The sequence below is a fragment of the Chanodichthys erythropterus genome, chromosome 16 (genome assembly GCF_024489055.1).
Source record: "Chanodichthys erythropterus isolate Z2021 chromosome 16, ASM2448905v1, whole genome shotgun sequence".
NCBI lineage: Eukaryota > Metazoa > Chordata > Actinopteri > Cypriniformes > Xenocyprididae > Chanodichthys > Chanodichthys erythropterus.
In genome coordinates this window covers 8,373,554-8,397,059 of record NC_090236.1, presented here as the reverse complement: position 1 = coordinate 8,397,059, position 23,506 = coordinate 8,373,554, and the positions used below count along the sequence as shown (strand labels likewise).

At 35.7% G+C, this 23,506-nt stretch overlaps 1 protein-coding gene across 2 annotated transcripts in view; it reads left to right on the top strand.

The window, feature by feature from the left end:
* The window catches only part of per2 (period circadian clock 2), a 42,641-nt gene that overhangs the window by 4,342 nt on the left and 14,793 nt on the right, over positions 1–23,506 (top strand). For both annotated transcript variants that reach the window (XM_067363639.1, XM_067363638.1), the window contains exons 2-17: positions 5,260–5,740; positions 12,448–12,546; positions 13,005–13,162; positions 14,998–15,119; positions 15,291–15,492; positions 16,314–16,365; positions 17,384–17,526; positions 17,939–18,017; positions 18,203–18,309; positions 18,833–18,983; positions 19,850–19,958; positions 20,158–20,298; positions 20,491–20,566; positions 21,500–21,665; positions 22,360–22,481; positions 23,153–23,338. In XM_067363639.1, coding sequence (XP_067219740.1) covers positions 5,355–5,740; positions 12,448–12,546; positions 13,005–13,162; positions 14,998–15,119; positions 15,291–15,492; positions 16,314–16,365; positions 17,384–17,526; positions 17,939–18,017; positions 18,203–18,309; positions 18,833–18,983; positions 19,850–19,958; positions 20,158–20,298; positions 20,491–20,566; positions 21,500–21,665; positions 22,360–22,481; positions 23,153–23,338 — 2,299 coding nt within the window. In that variant the 5' untranslated portion in view covers positions 5,260–5,354. The remainder of the gene's footprint in view (positions 1–5,259; positions 5,741–12,447; positions 12,547–13,004; positions 13,163–14,997; positions 15,120–15,290; positions 15,493–16,313; positions 16,366–17,383; positions 17,527–17,938; positions 18,018–18,202; positions 18,310–18,832; positions 18,984–19,849; positions 19,959–20,157; positions 20,299–20,490; positions 20,567–21,499; positions 21,666–22,359; positions 22,482–23,152; positions 23,339–23,506) is intronic.

Genomic DNA, 23,506 nt, shown 5'->3' with positions numbered 1-23,506 from the left:
AAATTGATACCACGATAAAGGCTTTGCCTTTGTTTGCTTTGCACGCAAACCTCAAGAAACACTGGCTTAATTAGTATATTCGTTTGCTTACCTGTCTGAAACACATTTTTAAAGTTGTTTCAGAGAGCTCAAAAAGTCCCATATTCTCAGCTATGCATTGCAATAATGCACAGAGTAAATAAAACATGCTGAATTTAGGTTTAGCAGAAGGATGATACACTTATACAATCTAATCCGGAGGTCTCACCTGCCCTTGTGTAACTCCAATCACACATGTCTTCTTGGAAAGATTTGGTTAGCTAGCTACCCAGCATTATTACCAAACAGCTGTTTACAAGGGCACTTTGGAATATGACTACCAGAAAGACTTTGGTGTTATGTAAGGACAGGAGACACTCAAGCAGCTACATCATTACATCAATTTTGGTGAGTCACGTTGTAGCGAATGGCTTGTTGTTAGTTATTTAGCCATGTGTGCAGGTAGTTTTAATGGCAAATGTGCTTGCTTTCTGCTTTTCCAACATAAGCCACATCTTTAAAGCCACAGTAGCAAATTCGAAAAGTGTTTACAGACTGAAATTGGTCGCAATCATGAAGTTAATAAAATAAAAATTTTCCCAAACAACATCAGGACTCAATACTAGCCCGATCGGACCAGTTTAATTCTGAGTTCTATTGATACTCACACTAAAAGTATCCAAAACTAGGATATATGTTGTGTTTTGGTATTGCATTGCAAGACTGTAAGCTCATGAATCTGTACCATTTCAAAATTTGAATATTTGAATTTTATCAGTCCAAAAGCACAAATGTGTGCCAAAAGATTGTATAGTACAGCCTAACAACAGTTTTTCCACCGCGCGCTTCTCCGGAAAGTGTGTTCTAAGCCTTGACCTGAAGGCACAGGATTCACATCATGACATCATGGAACACAGACACCAATCTCTTGTGTCTAATCTTTTTCAGGACTGTTGAACTCAATGTCTAAATGTCTAAATATCAAATACAAGGTTTAATTTAGAGACTTGAGTCGAAACATTTACAAACTAGAATTGATGCCACTTGTATGAATGGAAAATTGTGTGGTTTGTTTTGGTCTACTGGTATATTTGATGAAAAATCCCATTAGTGTGCAGTATTTTACAATGTGTACATTGAGTTTTGTTTATAGAACAGGATAGCTAATTTGAACAATTTTAACCAACCCTATAACTTTAAACCTTGACCTTAAACCGAGAACAATCTTAGCCCTGTAGGATTGCTTGGTAAATGTCTTATTTACATTTGATTATAGACATACATTGAATTTTACATTATATAGATTTGGTTTTGATGCCAAATGCAAGTACTGAAGTGCATCAGAGGGTTTGGGTATGATTTGATAGGTTTAAGAAATAAGTGATATCTTGTCTAAGAAATATTTGCACCATAAGAGATGCATAGTATTTGTGTCGCTGATTCTTTAATTTGTGCTAATTGTGTACAGTTGTGTTCAATTGTAAGCATCTTTGAGAAATATTAACCATTTTCATTCAGAGGTGTCTGTTAACTTATGTAAGTCCTTATATAAAGCATGTAGTAGCCCATGTGCCATTGCTACACATTCAATTACATAAATGTCTCTAACTTGATACTGAGTTATAAAACTGTCTGCAAGGTGGTTGGTTGTGTGGTTCATGTATTGTATCATTAGGTTTAGGGTTTGTTTGTCTGATCTTTACTTAGTTAACATACAGTAGATTTTTGTTTTTGGTGTTGAGTAGAAATATTAATTATCCTGTATAATTATGTTATTCAGCTTATGGAAGGTTGTTTGTCTTGTCCCATTTGACAATTTATGCTTGAATTAATGATTATTTAAATTAGTCTTAGAACAATAAAAAAATATATATTATTGAGTAGTTTGGGTAAGAGATCAATGATTTCTTATTAGTCATGCTAAATTAACACAATAAATTGATGACTACTTATTTTATTTGTATTTTTTTTTTTGTCATTCATGTGTTGTAGACAAAAAGGGCTGAATTCAGCTAATCCATTTATTGCGTTGATTATTTTTTGTACAATATATGGAATATTTGTAGGTCTTTGAGCTTAGTGGCCTGGAATAAAAGTGCTGAATCAGCAGTGAGATTGGGACTTTAGACTTGAATCAACGCTGGCAGTGGTTTTGGACATGATATTTTTAGCAGGGTATATTTACTCTAGAGGCCGGGAGGGTACATGAACTTGCTTCGTATAAAGATTTTGAACATTATTGGCTTGACTGCTTTGAATGTCATTGCATAATTTGTCTTTGTGTCTTTTAACAATGGTTTAGATGTATACGTTTAATGGATATAATTGACATTGCAAGCAGTTTTTTTCCATTATAATCACTTTCGTTTGTCTGGTTTGATACTAATATACAGATAAGATAGTAAGGACTTTGCCTTTGTAGAGTTAGTCTGCTGTAATAGCTACACTTAATTAAAGGGCAACATAAATCTGGTCTGTAAAATGTTAAATTTGCTTTGATGTGCTTCAAAATTTGTGTTTAAAATAGTTTCTTATGTTTAGTTTTTATTAATCGTTAATTTTAAGATCTGTCCCATGTGTTAGCCAATGTGCTTTTCCCATGAGCACCTATGATTGTATTAGAAAGAGATATCAATATAAGTCTGTCAGCTGTAATTATATTAAAATGCAGTGTTCAGCTTCATTGCCACCAGGCAACTAATATCACATGATACACCCTTAGGGTTCCACAATAATGGCTAATAATGTGTCATTTGAAGGTCACGTCTATAGAGCACCTGTTCTACTCTGACTTTAAGAAAGATAAAACTGCCTCCGTCATTTTCTTTATAGGTTAAAAGGTTATAGTTAAACATTCATACTGAAAGGCTGAAAGACAAGTTTCCACGTGCTGAGATGCATAACCTTTACATAACCTTATTTGGTTTGCATCAAATATATGGCATAATAAATGATTCTGTCAATGATTACTTAATTTTCTATCTCAATCAGCAGTGTCGGAGTAACTTGCCAGTGTGTCATTTTATGCAATAGAAAATCCAAAGGTTAGCCTTTTGTCATCATCCTGTGGGTTACTGGGTTACAGTAGGCACTCAGCCAGACACATTAGCGTTTCATTGGTGCTAATAAGTCAGACAGGTGTGATTTGAGTAGTAGGGCATCAAAAAGTAATTGACGTATACCGGTAGGGCTGGCATTATGATGGTAGTGTGTGATTGTATAAATTATATAATTTTGCTGTAACTTTTATGCTTTATTTGCATGTGAGAATGACAAAAAAAAAAAACATGAAGAAAAGTTAAGTTAAGTTTTACTAGCAACCATGCAACGTGCAATAATAATGAACTGATTAATCAATAGATATTATTTGTTATAAGTTACAATTATGCATTTTGAAAGTGTAATTCACTGTATTGTTCAAAAATATGTATTTGCGCATAATTATTTAATACAATACAAAAGTTGATATAATTAGTATTTTCCTTTCAAGTTCACAAAGGTGTTCTTTTACTACTGACAATGTATATAATGGGTCTACATGAGACAATATATATCAGTCATGCATGGTAAATCTAGTCAGGCCTTGGTCACAGGTAATCCACTAACGTTCTCTACTCTCTGGCAATACTACAGGTGTATTTTTGGCTCTTGGGTATCAGTCATGAGTCGGGAATCAGTCTTGAAGGTGTCTTTCCTTAATATGGTCTATCTCAGGTCCTGACCAGGAAACTTGGCTCAGTCTTCTCTACTCTGGTCAGTCTACTATTTATTTCTTTAGAGCAAAGGGATAAGGGTTATTTTTTCCCCTGCCATTTTCATGACAACATGAAGGGATAAAAACCAGTCAGGGCCTGTTGTTGGTCCAGACAGCTGTCTAACACCTTTAATGTGCACTTGCTGGGATTAATCCTTTGAAGGAGGCAGTGTTTACAAGCCGAAATGCCACATCTGTTTGTTTAAAGGACACGGTACAGACACAACGAGGGGATTCGAGGGTCGCCCACCTTTGAACACTAAGTTTAGGCTCTTTGGGCCCAGACAGTGGCTAACCTGTCTATAGATTGTACCACAGGAGTCGATCAGACAGGGTTTTGCGTGCTTCACTTTGATGTACCATCTGGCTTTGTGATGAACAGTCATGAATTTGACTTCAACTTTTGCTGTTATAGGGGAAGATCGTGCAACTAAAGACATGATTGTATCAGTGATAGCGTGCAGATTGTTTCTGTCCCATCTTGCCCTGGTTTCTTTTGATGTGTTTAAGTGCTTCACCCTGTACCTTTCTGACTAAAGGGGCATTCACACTACACTTTTCATACCATTGATATCTATACATATGCGAATGTGGAAGAAAAGAAAATGCAAGCTCAAGCTAATTTGGCTGCATTACAAAGTTTATGTTTGGTGTATTTGGACCTGCAAACTTATATCAAATTAAGACATGTGACCAATAGAAGATTGATACGCCATAGCGTGACCTTTCAGCTGAACTAAAAGAACACAAACTTTAATTGCAGCATTTCAGTAAAGTGGAGTAGATTTCATATATTTATATTTTTATGTGTTTTTTAAAACATGACATAATTTTGCGACCATTGCAGTGTCCATAAAATTTTGCGTACTCAAAGTCTAGTTTGGCCATGGTTTATGGACAAGATTTCCTGACGTTTTCAGATGAAAAATATGCATAACCTTTACATAACCTTATTTGGTTTGCATCAAATATATGGCATAATAAATGATTCTGTCAATGATTACTTAATTTTCTATCTCAATCAGCAGTGTCGGAGTAACTTGCCAGTGTGTCACTATATGCAATAGAAAATCCAAAGGTTAGCCTTTTGTCATCATCCTGTGGATTACTGGGTTACAGTAGGCACTCAGCCAGACACATTAGCGTTTCATTGGTGCTAATAAGTCAGACAGGTGTGATTTGAGTAGTAACTCATATCATTTAAAGACATGTGACCAATAGAAGATTGATACGCCACAGCGTGACCTTTCAGCTGAACTAAAAGAACACAAACTTTAATTGCAGCATTTCAGTAAAGTGGAGTAGATTTCATATCTTTATATTTGTATGTGTTTTTTTAAAACATGTCATAATTTTGCGACCATTGCAGTGTCCGTAAAATTTTGCGTACTCAAAGTCTAGTTTGGCCATGGTTTATGGACAAGATTTCCTGACATTTTTAGATAAAAAATAATAACTCTTGTTCTGTCTGTTTTTTATTTCCATAGGAAACCGTGTGCTCATCTGAATTCCCACTTAAAGCCCCACCATGAAGATGGGTTGATCTGATTGCACCTTGCTTTACTTCTTTAAACCCAGTCCGATGTCTGAGGACTCAGATTCCAAACCGTACCTGTTCTCCTCCCTTGAGGGGCAGAGCGAGGCAGCCGGCTGCAGTTCGATGGCAACATTGCATCGGATGGGCAGTTTCGCGGAGGGGGCCGAACTTGGCCTGGCATCTGAAGGAAGTGACAGTAGCCAAGACCCTCCCGCCTCGCCCCATAACAACCGGAAGATGACACGTTCCCTCCATGAGGATGTGGATATGAAGAGTAGTGGGTCCAGTGGGAGTGGAACAGAGTCCCATGGTAACGAGTCCCATGGTAATGATTCCCATGGAAACGAGTCCCATGGCAATGAGTCTTCTGGGAGTTCCAATAGCCGAAGCAAAGACTCTGCACTATTAGAGTCATCAGGGAGTAACAAAAGGTAATTTAGTTTGTTATATTCTGTTTGTCTGTTTTATATTTAAATATTTGGACACTTTGGACAGCTTCTTCAAAGCAACTTTACAGTGATAACAGGAAAATGATTCAATGATGCAAACTGTAAATTTCAGCTGTACAGCAGTTCTAAAATAGTGTCTTTGTTGTGCTGAAGTCAGTTCAGTGTTGATTCAGTTCTGTTGTAAAGATCATCAATTATTAAATTAGTTAATTTCATCTTTAAAACAGTTCTGCAGAAAACAGTGATGTCCTCGTTTAGGGCAGTTCAGTTCTCATCTGATAGTGTCAGTACAGTCAGATCAATAATATTGTTGAATTTTAAGTGTCCCCAACTAAGCAAGCCTGAGGCAACAGTGGCAATGAACCCAAACTCCATCGGTGACAGAAAAAACCCTTGGGAGAAACCAGGCTCAGTCAGGGGGGCAGTTCTCCTCTGGCCAACGAACGAACATGGTGTGGTTATGATTCAGGCTGCATCACAAGTCAGAAATCAGAGTGTGGAACGGTAGCATCAATATTTCATCCAGTTCCTTTTTCTTGAAGATCGCATTCATCACACCAGTATGGAGACGAAGCTGGTCATAGGTCTGTGCAGAGGACCTGTCGGGTTTTCGTGGTCTTTGCTGAGGATCTATGCCGATGGCTGTCGTGTCGATGAGGTCTTCACAGGGGATTGTCTAGTTGACAGGATTTCTTCTGACATTCAGGGCTTCGTTGTGGTCGTGTCTAGGTGCAGGTCCACCATCTGATCTGGATATGGACCGGATACGGCTGACTACGGTAACCTCGGGATAAACAGAGAGACTAATGTTAGCATAGATGCCATTCTTCTTATGAATTAACAAGGGTCTCGGGTCTGGTTGACCTAAATTATGCAGCCTAACAATCCTTTAAAGGATTGTCAATTATAGAATTGTGATAATGTGTTATGTGTATGCAAGGTTAAAGACAAGAGCAATCTGACAGAGTGTGTTCCAGAGTTTAAGTGATAAATAGGAAAAGGATCTACCGCCTGCAATTGATTTTGATATTCTAGGTATTTTCATCTGGCCAGAATTTTGAGATTGCGATAGATGTGAAGGACTATAATGCATTAAGAGCTTGCTCAAGTACTGAGGAGCTAAACCATTTAGTGCTTTGTAAGTAATTAGCAAGATTTTAAAATGTATTTGATTAGGGAACCAATGCATTGTTGACAGAACAGGGTTAATATGGTCATACTTCCTGGTTCTAGTAAGAACTCTAGCTGCTGCATTTTGGACCAGCTGGAGTTTGTTTATTAAGCATGCAGGGCAACCACCCAGTAGAGCAGTGGTGGGGATTGTTGATCCTGGATGGCCATTGTCCTGCAGAGTTTAGCTCCGACCCTGAAAAAAACACTCGCCTGTAACTTTAGTAATCCTGAAGACCTTGGCTGTGTCTGAAATCGCCCCCTATACCCTTAAATAGGGCACTATTTGAGGGGACAGCCATTTGTATTGGTGTCTGAAACCATAGTGGATGATAATGAGTGCACTCATTCAATACCACCGCAATGCACCGCAATAACTAGTGTACAACGATGCATGCTCAATGGCTATAGAATACCTATAAGGCACTGATTCACGTGCTGAATGAATTCTCGCCAGGAGATGGCACCTGCAGCTGAATCAATCGTCCATTCATTCTGGTCCAGCATAATATCATATAAGTATAAATTCCTTTTTAATTGATCATTAAATTGTTTAATTAAGGTTTATATATGCTAGTTTCCATGGCAGAGTTCAACATATATTATCATTACTTCTGGAGCTGCCAGTTTATGTTTCATAATAAAAAGCAAGCACAAACTATGCAAAATCTGCTTCCCAGTTCCTGCACACTCAGTGTCCGAATTCACTCACTCATTTCATTCGCTCCTTTAAGTGGACTATATTAGTGGAGTAATGTAGGGAATAGTGAATGAGGGTATAGGGGGCAATTTCGAACACAACTCTTGATTAGCTTCAGGTGTTTAAATTAGGGTTGGAGCTAAACTCTGCAGGACAATGGCCCTCCAGGATCAATGTTCCCCAACCCTGCAGTAGAGCATTACAATAATCTACCCTTGAGTTCATGAACGCATGCACTAACTTTTCTGCATTTGTCATTGAGAGCATATGTCATAATTTACATATATAGTTTTTAAGATAGAAAAATGCTAGAAATGTGGCTGTCAAATGAAAGATTGGTATCAAAGAGCACACCCAGGTTCCTAACTGACGTCAATTGGATTACACTATAAAAATTTAATGGCAAGCATAATTTGGATTGCACAATTTCTAGATTAACTACCATGGAGACAGTTTGTTTGTGTGACAATATTGACTATCATAGTCACGTGGAAGCTCTAGGTCGAGAGGTTGCATGCAGATACTTGTGCGATTTGTTTAAAGATTAAAGCCCTCTGGAATTGTTTTGGTTTGGCAATAGACGGTAAACCATAACACCATATCACCATCCATCCCCGTCGGTGTGTCTAAGGCACTATGACGTCTTTTCTAGCCTCAGTTCTCACCTACTCTTTCTGGGGTAATTGTAAGGTCACTGGGAGCTATTCTGTGTCATAGACATGCATCACTGTCAGGGTAATAGCTCGATTGAGAGTTCATTAAAAAGATTAATTCTTTGTTCTGCATGTATTTAAATTCTTAAGTTGCCAGGCCCAGACTGGATCTACAGACTTACTTCACATTTTCTGCACTGATTTTTGGACATGGATGGATTTAAACATGATAAAATGTCTTAAATGGAGCAGCAAGCACAGCAATCTTACTGGCAACTGGATATAAAATAAATTAATATTAAAGGGTGAGGGATCTGTTGGCTAGTATGCTAATGGCTCAGCCATTTGGCTGCAAATGTTATCCTGTGAAACATAAAATTATCCTCCTCAAGGTAAAGACTTGAATATAATAAATTTAAAATACAGTGAGAGAGTGAATGGGAGAATTCTTGTTTATTAAGCAAGTGGTGTAGAAATGATAAACTTCTGCTTTTATGTTAAAATAAAAGCGTAAGTCATGGCTAGGAAGTTGGATGCTGACCATGCCATGATTCTGTCACCTGTTCCACCACGTTAGTGCGTTAAATGCTCATTCATTCAAAACCTCTCAGCAACCAATACTACATTTCGGTTTCTTTCCATCTCCAGTCCTCCACTAATGGGATTCTCTCATGTGAAGACTTTCAAGTGGTATAAAAATAGAGTCATGATGTTCATGGTTGCCATAGCAGACATTACTTACTGGCAGTGGCAACTAAAAAACTTGATGTAAGAAGAAGTCGTTGAGGAATCTTTTTAAAATGCTTTTTAAAATACACGAATGCTTTCCTGTAGCTCAGTGGTTAGAGCATGGCACTAGCAATGCCAAGGTCATGGGTTCGATCCCAGGGATTGCACATACTCAGATACAAATGTATAGTATAATGCAATGTAAGTCGCTTTGGATAAAAGCGTCTGCCAAATGCGTAAATGTAAAATGTAAATGTAAAATGTTCATGTGCATTATGTTTATTTTTCACGATTAATTTGGTCATTTATATATTTGTGCTCAAACAAGGACATTAAATAAAGTCAACAAGAGTTGTTGATAATCTGGCAGGGGCGAATCTAGATCTTTATTTTATTTTATTTTAGCATTGACTACAAGTTACTAGCAGTAAATTAATTAAATCCACTAATATTCAAAAACTCTTGTACTTGAGCTGCGTTTAAACGTGGAGACCGTTTTTGTTGAATCTGTTTCACATCGCATTACAGCATCAGTCCTTAATTTTTTTTTTGGCAGAAAGTGTAACTATAATAACTATGGTTATTATTACGGAATTCTGCTTTTGTTCAGGCAGGATTATGCATCAGAATGGTGAAAGGTCTCTCGAGATGGTTGTAAAAAAATATTATGATTGGTTGCTGTGGATACCTCAAATATGAATGTTGTTTTATAGAGCCCAGTTCAAGAAATGATTGAAACAAAATAATAATAATAAAAAGAAAATCTTTAAACGGCTAAATGTTACTCTGTTTTCTAGTAGAATATTACTTAATAATAATAATAATAATAATAATAAATATATATTTTTATTATTTTCCCAGAGGTTATAAATTGACCTAGAAATCTAGAAACTTTCATAGACTGCTTTATTCCTCTTGCACTACTCAAGTTGGCATCTATAAAGCTAATAATCTCTACAAACTTTTAGAGCATTTTTCCCTTTCCTTGGTATATTATTATCTTGCTTTTCCAGACATCTAGTGCTAATCGTTTTGAATAGGAAAGCAAGGGGAGAGTCTGGGCAGCTGCCTCACTGTGTTAATGGAAGTACTTCCCAGACATTTACACCATGACGGTTTCCATTGACAACACACTGTTTTCTCTTGAGTGCACAGGATGGGTGTGGCCAAATGAGAACAGTCTGGAACAGTTTCTTCCTTTTCATCATTCTTTTGTTTTATTCTTTGGCTATAAGTCAATTACTTGACTTTATAGAGAAATATGTTGATTGCTCTAATCATAAAGTTAAAAAATTATTCATTTTTATCTTATTCCCATGTGTGTGATATTCTTCCTCTCAACTGGAATTTGAACCACTCTAAGTGCGTCATTGCGGCAATAGAAGTGCTCCCTACACTTAGTCGCTCAGTGACTCATGCGTTTCTTATGACAACTTGTGCTTTGTATCTGTACACACTGGATGGGTGAGGCTAAGTGAGAAGCCTGGAACTGTTTGTTCTCTTTCTCTTTCTCACACAAAGTTATGTGCTCAAAACTGTCCTGTTTTCCCTGTTATAATCCCTCTTGCATTGTCAATGCAAGATCTTGACTAAAAATTGATGCACCTCTTGATGGAAATAAATGTTGTGATGTTATTTTCATTAAGAGGTGCATTAGTTTTTGGGTTAAAAGAACTCCCAAAAATATAACATGCTAGAAACATAATAATCACAGCAATAATGATCCAATCATAGACTTTTTTTTTTTTTCTCTGACTGGGCAGTGTTTATTGGCTAAGACATTTCATTGGTCATTTTGAGATTATTGGCAAATTATTGGACAACAAATGATCTTCATATAGTACATTTTCTGTTTTCATTTTTTGAAAATTTGACACATAAATATTTATTATAAATGATTATGATGATGATTTATGATATTTGTAATGTATGCCAGTCATTAAATTGTATTATATATCATATTTAATATATTACTGGGATAATATCAACCATGAAGTATTGGTGAAGAAGACATTTTCTGGATCTTTTGTTGTTGATGTCAAAAGCTGTGCATCAAAACTAAATCAAAACACAGTAAATGCCAACATGGGCAGGTTGTGTGACATGTCCTCATCTTTTAAAAAACACATGAACAAAACTAAGCAAGGGAAAAGAAAATAAGAACCAGACTAAAGTAAATAATCATTGGTTGCCAAATACTAAAGCCTAAGTACAAAATTAAAACAGAAAATTGAGATAAAGTTTAAAATTAGAAAAAAAAAAATCTAATTTTAAGATATAAAGTCACAATATGAGATATAAAATTGCAGTTATTAGATATATCAAGACTTATTTTGAGTTATTGCACTGTATCAACCATCATGTTCTCTAGAACATCAGTCATTGAACCCATAATAGTTACAGTATGTGTAGTTATATTATGTAATATTATATTCCTGTAGTCTACCTGTAGTCTACCTGTAGACGTGTGGATAGGTAGATGTCTCAAGCTTTAACACAAAGTCAGCGTTTAATGAGGCCACACTTCCCTGCATGTGTAGTTGTATAAATAATCTTCCAAATTCTCTGATCTCAATTTAGCCTCCTGAAATTACTGACTGTATCAATAGCACCAAAACACATTGCCCTGCTAGATTAACACAGATGTGCTTTATATAATTAGCTCAACTTCTGCTAATAGCTTCAACATGTGAAGCCCGTTTCTATTCTAAGCTACTTAGTGGGCTATTTGTAATCACTCCAGGTGTATTTCTGTCCCTCAGCATGTCACCTGCAGCTGGACTTTGGCCTTGCAATAGTATCAGTGTACTAAGTTAAGCGGTTTAATCCATCTCGGTCTGTCTCGGTTACTGGAAGCCTGCAATACAAGCCATTCTTAGTCGTGCTAATGGTGGCGTGGCTGGGAATGGCACATGGCATAGTGTTTTTGAGGCAAAGAGAAGACGGATGAAGATTATATAACCTAGATGGATGTCCAAGTGACCTCCATGTGGAAGAGAAGCACCCATTTTTTGTTTGATTGTCCACAGTGATTGAAAATGTTGTGTGTGAATGAGGTTTTGACCTGAAGCTACTGCATGATTTTTCTAATCACTTTATTATCTTGCAACAGCTGGTCCTGACTAGCTTCAGCTGGTATACTGAATGAATCATTTCTCAATAATGCCATCATGTTTGTTGCAGTGGCACACAGGGTTTCCAAGTGCTGGATGTGACGTTGAAAAGTCTGCAATTAATGCAAAGATATTCTGTGTGCGATTCCTCACTGGTTTGAGGGCCGCGTTTTTCACTTTATACCTCGCTTAATCACAATAGTAAAGCAATCAAAGGTAGACATGCCTGTTAAAATAACATCTGCCTATTAATTTTTCTGTCTTCATAAAGTCAGTTTATGACTTGTTTTATGATGGCTTTTTGTGTGTGTATTCTTTTTACAGCTCCAACTCTCACAGTCCCTCACCACCTAGCAGCACAAACGCCTTCAGCCTTCTGAGTGCCAGCTCAGAGCAAGACAACCCGTCTACCAGCGGCTGCAGGTTAGACACAAACACACCAGACAACCCCTTACAACCAGTGACTGTGGATCTGATTTATTTATTTATTAACTTTACTTTATTTTACTTTTTTTTTTTAAATAATTAAAAAATATATATTATATTATATTATACTTTATCTTATTTTGCTTTTTTATTTTTTATTTATTTTTATTTTATTATATATATATTTTTTTTATATTATATATTTTACTATATTTTGCTTTTTTACTTTTTATTTTATTTTTTATTTTATTTTACCTTACTTTATTTTGTCATTTTTAATTATTTTTTTTATTATTCATTAGAATTTTTTATTTTATTTATTTATTTGTTTATGTATATTTGTATATGAGGACTTATGTACTTTATTATTTCATTTGTATGCATGTTGTAAGCATTTGGTTAACATGGGTTTTATTGCTGACATGTTTGTGCATGTGTGTTTTGGGCACCTGCAGTAGCGAAGAGTCTGCCAAGGCAAAGACGCAAAAAGAGTTGCTCAAAACTCTGAAGGAGCTGAAGCTTCATTTGCCACCAGAGAAGCGGAACAAGGGCAGCAAGTCAACAACGCTCAACACTCTGAAATATGCCCTGCGCTGCGTCAGACAGGTGGAGGGTGAGCAATACCTTTAAATTTTCATTACACAAGTCTTCAATAATGCGGAAGCACTTGCCTGGCCACAGGGACATAGTCCTGCTTTCTGGTAAATTATTATTTTATTTCACTTTGCTACAGTGAAAATGTAGCCAGGCACATAAAACAACTAATGCATTGCAACATGGAAACAGTGCAAGCAGTATTTCAACAAATCAGGTGAACATCACGTCATGTGATTAATAAGCTGATGAATTTTATACAATGGCATGAAAACGTTTGTGAACCCCTTGCAGAATCTGTGAAAATGAGAATTATTTTAATAAAATAAGAGGGATAGTAAAAAATGCATGTTATTTTTGTTTAGTACTGTCCTGAGTAAGATATTTTACACAAAAGATGTTTGCATTTAGTTCACAAGACAAAACAATAGCTGAATTTATTAAATTAACCCCATTAAGTATGTGAACCATTGATTCTCAATACTGTGTGTGGTTACCTGATGATCCACGACTGTTTTTATGTTTTGTGATGGTTGTTCATGAGTCTCTTGTTTGTCCTGAGCAGTTAAACTGAGCTCTGTTCTTCAGAAAATTCCTCCAGGTCCTGCAGATTCATCAGTTTTCAAGCATTTTTGCATATTTGAACCCTTTCCAGCAGTGACTGTATGATTTTGAGATTCATCTTTTCACACTGAGGACAACTGAGGGACTCAAACTCAACTATAACTCAACTATTAAAAAAGGTTCAAACATTCACTGATGCTCCAGAAGGAAACACGATGCATTAAGAGCCGAGGGGTGAAATTTTTTTAATTCAAATATCAAGGTAAATTGTACTTAATTTTTCTGCCGGGAAACATGCATCTTCTGTTGACTTCTGAAGGGCAGTACTAAATGAAAAACAATGATATTTAAACAAAATAAGAAAAATTGTGACCTCTTCATCCTGTTCAAAATTTGTCACACCCCAACTCTTAATGCATTTTGTTTCCTTCTGGAGCATCAGTGAATGTTTGAACCTTTTTTAATAGTTGTGTTTGAGTCCCTCAGTTGTCCTCAGTGTGAAAAGATGAATCTCAAAATCATTCAGCCACTGCTTGAAAGGGTTCAAATTTGCAAAAATGCTTGAAAACTGATGAATCTGCAGGAGCTGGAGGATTTTTCTGAAGAACAGAGCTCAGTTTAACTGCTCAGGACAAACAAGAGACTCATGAACAACCATCACAAAACATAAAAACAGTCGTGGATCATCAGATAACCACACACAGTATTGAGAATCAATGGTTCACATACTTATGAATGGAGTTATTTTAATAAATTCAGCTATTGTTTTGTCTTGTGAACTAAATGCAAACATCTTTTATGTAAAATATCTTACTCAGGACAGTACTAAACAAAAATAACATGCATTTTTTATTATCCCTCTTATTTTATTAAAATAATTCTCATTTTCACAGATTCTGCAAGGGGTTTACATACTTTTTCATGCCACTGTAATGTGTTTTCCCAATTTTAGATTGTTCCTATTTATCTCAATTATCAATAATCAATTATTGCAAAGGACTATGTGTATTTATATCTATGTTGGCTTATTATTTGTGTAGTATGAGAAAATATCTAATGTAGGATTGATTATTTAGTGGATAGAATAACAGTTAACCAATCAAAATTTAGCTTTGATATAGTATTTTTTTGAAATTTTTATTAGTTTTTTTATTTTTGTTTTTATTCATTATTAGGAATATATCACATACTTAAACTGTACAGCATTACACCAGAAATGTGAATTAGATTTGCACAATAGATTTATCTTGTTTTTTTTTTTTGTTTTTTTTTTCTGCATTTCTATTACAGCAAATGAAGAATACTATCAGCTGCTTATGATTAATGACAGTCAGCCATCAGGGCTTGACGTCTCATCATATACCATAGAGGAGATAGACAGCATCACCTCTGAATACACCCTCAAAAACACAGTAAGTTTGTTTGTTTATGCATGTATTGATTCATTTATATATCTATCCATTTTATTTCTTTAATTTATTTATTGCGTTCCAGTTAATTTGCTGTGATTTTTCGAAACATTTGCATGATTGGACATTTCAGTTCTCTTTGGTAAAAAAAAAAAAAATCGTTTTGTTGCGCAGGATATCTTTGCAGTGGCAGTGTCCCTCATCACTGGGAAGATCGTCTACATTTCAGACCAGGCCGCCTCCATCTTGAACTGCAAACGGGATGTGTTCAAGAACGCTAAGTTTGTGGAGTTTCTTACACCGCAGGACGTTAGCGTGTTTTATAGCTTCACCACACCGTACAGACTGCCGTCCTGGAGCATGTGCACTGGTGCAGGTATGACACACAGACACAGTAGCAATATCTACAGATAAGTTAAAACAAAAGACATGAAAGAATCATTAAAAATCTTTCACATCCATAAAAACACTGACATCAAATAGACTTGGTCCACGGCAAAGGTTAATCTGTCCCATTTTCCACACTGCGTATACAGTACAGTCCTCTGACAGGACAAGGAAATTCTCAGAGATGGACCAGTTGACTCAAACTATTTTGTTTAAACATTGTTTTGTTTTACTGACTTCCAGTCAACGGTGAAATAAACATTCAAGTGAAATTAGCAATAGACAAAACACAGGCCCAAATGGCTCAAAAGACTTTCTGTTTCTCATTCAATAAAGCTGCTGTCCGTGATTTTTGGCCCTCTTGCAGTTAATAAACAGAACTGCACACGTCTTGCGGAGGAACATTCTAGCCGGAGCTACTTTTCTCCGTGTATGTCTATGGCGAGTCACGCGGTTACTGTGATACTCTGCGGCGAGTCCTACCAGTCCGGTCTGAAATAGTCAGAATATAAACACTTATTATAAGTGTACCATAATGATTCAGGATAAGACAAAAACCCGGTTCAGAAAATGGATTCATGTTGTACATTCTCATTATATAATTTTTGTAAATCTTTAACACAAAAAAAGTTACGGACTGCAGCTTTAACAAAACCAGTGTTAATTAATGAGTCTTCTTTGTGGTCCTTGAATGCATGATGGCACAACTGGTATTAGTTTAAGTCGACAGCTGATCTGCTCACCTCTGAAACACAACACGCTGTTGAATTAAACCAGAACTCATGTCATTCTTGTTTTTGCTCCTTAAAGAGTCGTCACCGTCAGACTGCATGCAGGAGAAATCCTTCTTCTGTCGTATTAGGTGAGTTTGTGTGTGTGTGTTAGAAGTAAATTTATACTGACTGCGTCCTGTACACCATCTGCTCAGCATGATTTTATTCATAGATTTTCCTTTTTGGATCAGTCTGTGGAAATTAATTCTGGTGATCTTTTGTCCCTGTAAATAGGAAGATTGATTACTAGTGCATTTGACATTACCATGAATTAGATTGCATTCAGCAAACAACTGTTAAGCAATATAGTGAAGTGAATTACTAATGAAACTTGGGATTGGGTGCTTGGGTGGTAGAACAGGGTTTAATTTAGCATTTACTAATAGATTAAATAATATTAACAGGTACAACTTTTGATTTTAATAATGGACGTGAGCTAACATGAACTAACAATGAACAGCTGTATTTTAATTTACTAACATTCACAAAGATTAATAAATACTGTATCAAATATATCGTGCATTGTTTGTTATTAATTAATGCATTAACTAACATTAACTAATGGGACCTTATTGTAAGGTGTTACCAGGATTTCCGTAACTTCCCAATTCTTTCTATACCTCTAACTTAGATCCTAAACAATATGCGTTTATGCTAAAATGCTTGAAATTTGTTCAGTAGACATAAAATGTGGCTACGTATGAGTTGCTTTACAAAATGTACATTTTTGGAATGGATAGGGAAGGAAAAGCTCACTTTAGGAGAGATTTATTAACAGCTTGCACCAGCACAAACCCTCTTTTGGCATCATCACATTATTTGCAATAGTCAGTTTACTTTAATTTGGACCACAATTTAACCCAGATTTTTATTTTTTTTTCCATTAATTGCAGCCGAATTACATGGCTGCGATTTAATGATTAATTTGCAAGCTGTTAGCAGATCACTTGCAGAACTTTCCACACCCATCAGCGCTTTTATGGGATTGCTGTCTCATGCTGATTTGCTCCATTTAGTAAATCTGGCCCTAGTTTTTTGACTGAGCCGATGTTTATTTGCAGGTTTTTGTTGAAAGTGTGCGAAACTGTCTCTTGTCCTCTTCTCCAGTGGTGGTAAAGAGTGTGAAGGAGATCTTCAGTACTATCCCTTCAGAATGACTCCTTATCTGATGAAGGTGCAGGATACGGAGCACTCTGAAGATCAGTTTTGCTGCCTCCTGCTGGCCGAGAGAGTGCACTCCGGCTATGAAGGTCAGTTCTTTTACATGTTCTTCTTATGTAGAACATATTTTTTCAAGTAAGCAGTGGTGCATTTTTATTAATATCATATTATACTACACATCCAGGCTTAGAATCTAATAATCATGCACTCTCCTAGATTGTGTTCCCTCAAGTAGCATTGAGAAGACTGAGCAAATCGATTCATTTGAACAATAGTGTTCAAACTCTATCCAAATAGATACGGTATAGCCAGCTGTTTTGTTAGTAACTTGTTGTATATTTAACAACTTTCCAAAAAGGTTGACTATAGTTTAACTTGTTCAAATTCTGAGTAGCTTTCAGCTTGAAAAGTTTACTTGCAAAGTAGCTTCCTCAGTATGTGTATCTGAAATGTACTTTTTCATGCAGAACATTGTTAAAAACTTTTATGTTGATTCCTCAGCTCCCAGAATCCCCACGGACAAACGAATCTTCACCACAACGCACACACACAGCTGTGTTTTTCAGGATGTGGATGAGAGGTACGGGTGTTAATGCTTCACTGTTGACGTACTGGATAAAGATTAGCTGGAAATTTAAGCGCTGGGTGTTTCACACTACAGCACACCTGCTTTTTTCCATTTCTCATATTAATGCATATTAAAGACAATAGCTGTTGTTGTGCAGACTAATCAGAATTGGTTGTGATGTTTTTTTTTTTCTGTAGGGCTGTTCCATTACTAGGATATCTTCCACAGGATTTGATTGGCACACCTGTCCTTCTGCACCTGCATCCCAGTGATCGATCAAGCATGCTTGGCATCCACAGGAAGAGTGAGTGCTTTTTTTTTCCAAGAAAAAAGCTAAGACAGCCTTTAAAGTCATAAAACAAAAACAAAAAAATAGCCCCTTTTAGTGCATTGAAGGTGATTGTATTTTTATTGGACAATACTTTCTCCTATCACTTCTTAATCCAATTTTTTGGAACAAATTGGGGCAGATCCATTTGTTTATAAGCAAAATGGGTTTTAAATTTATACTGTAACTTTTTGGCACCCTAGTGGTTAAAAAGCAGAACTGCAGGTGTCTTGTGGAAGAGCGTTCTCACAGATACTGGGCATGGGCATATTTTGCAGGGGGTTGTCGTCCCGCTTGGTCTAAAATAATCAGAATATAAGCAATTATTATAGGCATTTTAGTGATTCAGGATAAGACAAAACACAGTTTGGAGGATGTATTGATGATGTACTTGCTCATAATATAATGTTTGTAAATTTTGAACAAAAAAAGTTACAAAGTGTACCTTTTAAATATCTTATTTGCGAATAAAATCTTCTTTCTTTATTTGTCTCATCAGTCCTGCAGTATGCTGGCCAGCCGTTTGATCACTCGATCCGCTTCTGTGCTCGTAATGGAGAATACATCACAATAGACACCAGTTGGTCCAGCTTTGTGAATCCTTGGAGCCGCAAAGTGTCTTTCGTCATCGGCAGACACAAAGTTCGCATGTGAGTGTGCAGGGTGAATGAGGGAATGTGTCTGAATTTCCCAAGATAACCTTAAAGGGATAGTTCACCCAAAAATGAAAATATTTACTCTGATGTTGTTCCAAACTTGTATGAGTTTCTTTGTTTTGTTGAACAGAAAAGAAAATATTTTAATGAATGTCAGCTAATGGTAGCCATTGACTTCCATAGTTTTTTTTTTCTACTATGGAAGTCAATGACTACCGTCAACTGTTTGATTAACAACATTCTTCTAAATAATCTACTTTTGTGTTCAATAGAAGAAAGAAACTCATACAGGTTTGGAACAACTTTAGAGTAAGTCATGACAATTTTCTTTTTGGTGGGAACTATACCTTTAATGTTTGTTTAAAAAAAAAAAGTATTTGCTGAAATTTAAGGAACCAGAATATTGTATCACTTTAGTTCAGCAAAGATGCATTAAATTGATTAAAAGTTAGAGTAAAGACCATTAAAGATTTCTATTTCAAATAAATGCTTTTTTTCTATTCATCACAGTATGCTAAAATTAAGTAAAATTAAGCAGCAAAACAGTTTTTAATATTGATAATAATAAGAACTGTTTCTTGAGCAGCAAATCAGCTTATTAGAATGATTTCTGAAGGATCATGTGACACTGAAGACTGGAGTAATGATGCTGAAAATTCAGCTTTGACATCACAAGAATAAATTATGTTTTAAATAATATTCAGATAGAAAAGATTTAATGATATAATTTTACAATATTTTTTATCAAATAAATGCAACCTTGGTGAGCATAAGAGACTTCTTTCTAAAACATTAAAATATCTTGCCGACCCCAAACTTTTGAACAGTAGTGTAACTGTATTTTTTTTCCATACTACCAGGGGTCCAGTGAATGAAGATGTGTTTGCAGCTCCGGCCACAGCTGAGGGCAAATCCATCGACTCAGACATTCAGGAAATCACTGAGCAAATTCACCGACTCCTGGTGCAGGTGCGAAACTCATTCATAGTTAAAATTGATTCAATTGAAATAAGAGCATTTTAACATCCAGTTTTAACATCCTCGGTTGTTTAGTGTATGATGCCCATTAGTATCTACAAAGTTTAAAATCTCCTAATTTTGTGTATTCCAGCCTTTAGAATGAGAGCAATGAAAGTCACTGGTTAAATATGGTTTTTGTGTTTTGTAGCCGGTGCACAACAATGGCTCCAGTGGCTATGGGAGTCTGGGCAGTAACGATCATCTGATGAGTGTGGCGTCATCTAGCGAAAGTAACGGTAATGGAACACGTCAGCGACAAGAGGAAGAGGATGGCAATAGAGCCAAGCCGGTGAGTCACATGATAATTTCTGGTTCTCAACCTTTTTTTTTTTTTTTTTTTTTTCAGGCGAGCTATTTTTACAAGTCTAAGGTTTCACATTCACCCAATGGCATTTAGCCATAGCTTTTTTTAATTCATGCAATGAGAACCAAAAGGGACTCTGGTGGATTTATTTATGTTTGTATGTCTGTGATTTCTCAGAGGAGCTTTCAGGAGATTTGCAAAGGAGTTCACATGCAGAAAAACCAAGAGCAGCAGTTGAAGAAGAGCCCTTCAAGTACGTACCAATATCCACCACCATCTGTGTACCTCATCTGTCGTCAGTGCACCCTCATGTCATCAAAGTCTGTGTATTTTTTTTTGTGTGCAACAGAAATGTGTCTGAAAACTGTGGCTCCACTATATGGTATCAACAAGTATTGCAATTGTGATTTGAACTGTGGAACAAAAATGCATCAAATCACTTTGAAATAGCATACTGCATGTTAAAATCCTATATAATATAATATAATATAATATAATATAATATAATATAATATAATATAATATAATATAATATAATATAATATAATATAATATAATATAATATAAATTTATTTACATCATACTACCATGTAAAAGTTTGGGGTTAGTAAGGTTTTTTTGAAGAAGAAATTATTCATTTTATTCAGCAAACATGCATTTTTATTTTATTTGAATACTGTTCTTTTGAACAGTTCTATTAATTATAGAATTCTGAAAAGACGTGTATCATGTGTCCACAAAAATATTAAGCAACAACTGTTTTCAAGCAAATTGGCATATTAGAATGATTTCTGAAGGATCATGTGACACTGAAGACTGGAGTAATGATGCTGAAAATTCAGCTTTGACATCACATGAATAAATTACATTTTAATATATATTAAAATAGAAAAGTTATTTTAAGTTGCAATAATATTTCACAGTAATCTTGTTTTTACTATATTTTGATACAGCCTTGGAGACTTCTTTCAAAAACATTTAATAAGTCTTACTGACCAAACATTTTGAATACAAGCATATATTATTTAATTTATTCTTTTTAATATAATAAATATAATATAATATTTGTTTGTTTGATTAAATTGCAATCGTTAATAATCACACTAGGCCACAGAGCAATTTTGATTTTAAATCGACTTTAATTAATTGTGCAGGCCTTCTGAAAACCCTACATTCTTCCTTGCAGAGTTTGTACAGAAAAGTCCAGTGGTTCGACCCAAAGACTCGGCGTGTCTCGCCACGTGGAGAGAGTCTCCCGAGGAGCAGCGTGCCACTGGGCAAGAGGAGCTGGCCTTCAAAGACCAGACCGTCTACTCCTATCAACAGATTAGTTGCCTGGACAGCGTAATCAGGTACAAAGGTGTAAAATCACAGCACTGTGAGAACTGATGGGACATGTTCTCGATTCACTTAGCCAAATTTAACTAAGATATTGATCCTGTGATGCAAAGAGAGTATAAACAAGTGAATTAAGTGAAGCATGCAATGAAGAAAAATGAGAACTTGTTTACATAGGTCGGCAGAGAACAGTACGTTTTGCAGGATGTGGAATCTCATTAGCACATCAGTATAATGCTAATGCATAATATAATGCATAATAGTTCAACCTAAAAGCCTAAAAAAGAAATTGAAAGTGATACAAAAATACATCAAGCTCAGTTTTAATGCATTTGGCTGTTGTGTTTTATATAGTTTAATAAATACCCTCATGAAGGTTAAAGTCGAATATTTACTACAAATATACACCTGAGATTTTCAATGGGGATTTGTTCATCTTCGTGTAAATAGGCCTTCTGTCTCCTGTTTTGTAATCGAGGACCTTTATCTTCAATGAGGGGTTTCAAAGAGATTAGAGCAAAAGTAATACTTTTACTACACCTGTGTTGAACACGTAAACCCCAATAAACAAATCATTTTAGACACTTAATGGTACAAAACAATGTAATAAAAACAAAACAGAGCAGATCAGACATGCTTTTATTGTACATTCATCCTGGTCTTTTGTAAACCTTGTTTCCGTTGATGATGACTTTCTTTCTCCTTCAGATATTTGGAGAGCTGTAATGTGCCCATAACAGTGAAGAGAAAGTGCCAATCCTCCTCAAACACAACATCCTCAGACGAGGACAAGCAGAGAGGTGTGGAGAGCTCCATGCAAGTGTCTCAAGGTAATGGAAAGGACCAGTTTGCTTAAAGAGCAGGTTATTTTCTCCAGAGAGAATTTTTAACAATAGCATATAAAATGTTTAAAACAGACCTACCATGAGCTGTGAGATTTTAACAGTAAAAATAGTTCATTTTAAAAAATCTAGATGTAATTTTTAAATATTCATTTATTGTATTTTTTTGTATAATTGTATTTAATTTATTCTTTATTTAATTTATTTTAATTTTTAATTATAAATAATTTTTACGAGATTGTACTTAAAAAAATGTATTTGCTTTTTAATTTTGCAATAATATCTGCATTTTATACTGCTATGTTATGCCATGACAGATATAAATTCATAATAAAAATAAATAAAAAAACTCTGGGAAAACCATAGGATTTTGAATGTATCAGACAGTTCCATCAAAACTAATAACATTACTCTGGTAAAATATTTAAATCAGCAGAATTTGCAATTTTGGAATGTGCCGACCATCACGCAAAACCAAATTTTAAAGTTTGCAAAGCTTAAAAACACATTTACAAGAATAACAAATGTTAAATTAATATACCGTGCGTTAAAAGACTTTCTTTGGTGTTAATTCTGTATATAATATAATATAATAAAATATAATATATTGTTGAGTGACCGTTAACCTTCTGTTTATTCTGGATTTTCTCTGTATTCAGCGACAGGCCATCTAAAGGACCAACCAGGACTTTCGTCATTAGACGTATCTAAGAAGCCTCCAGGCTCTGGTGTAGTGACTCCATCTCTGACCCCTCTCCCGCTGCCCAGTAAACCTGAAAGCGTTGTGTCCATTACCAGCCAGTGCAGCTACAGCAGCACGATAGTACACGTGGGAGACAAGAAAGGTAAATTGATTTATTCCTGTCTGTCTGTCTATCTGACCTGTCTGTCTGTCTGTCCGTCTGTCTAGCCTGTCTGTCTGTCTGGCCTGTCTTCCCTGTCTATCTGTTCTTATAAATAATGTTTCTATTCCAAAAGCTAGTGAACTGCCTGGATGTCTGCAGCTCACTAGG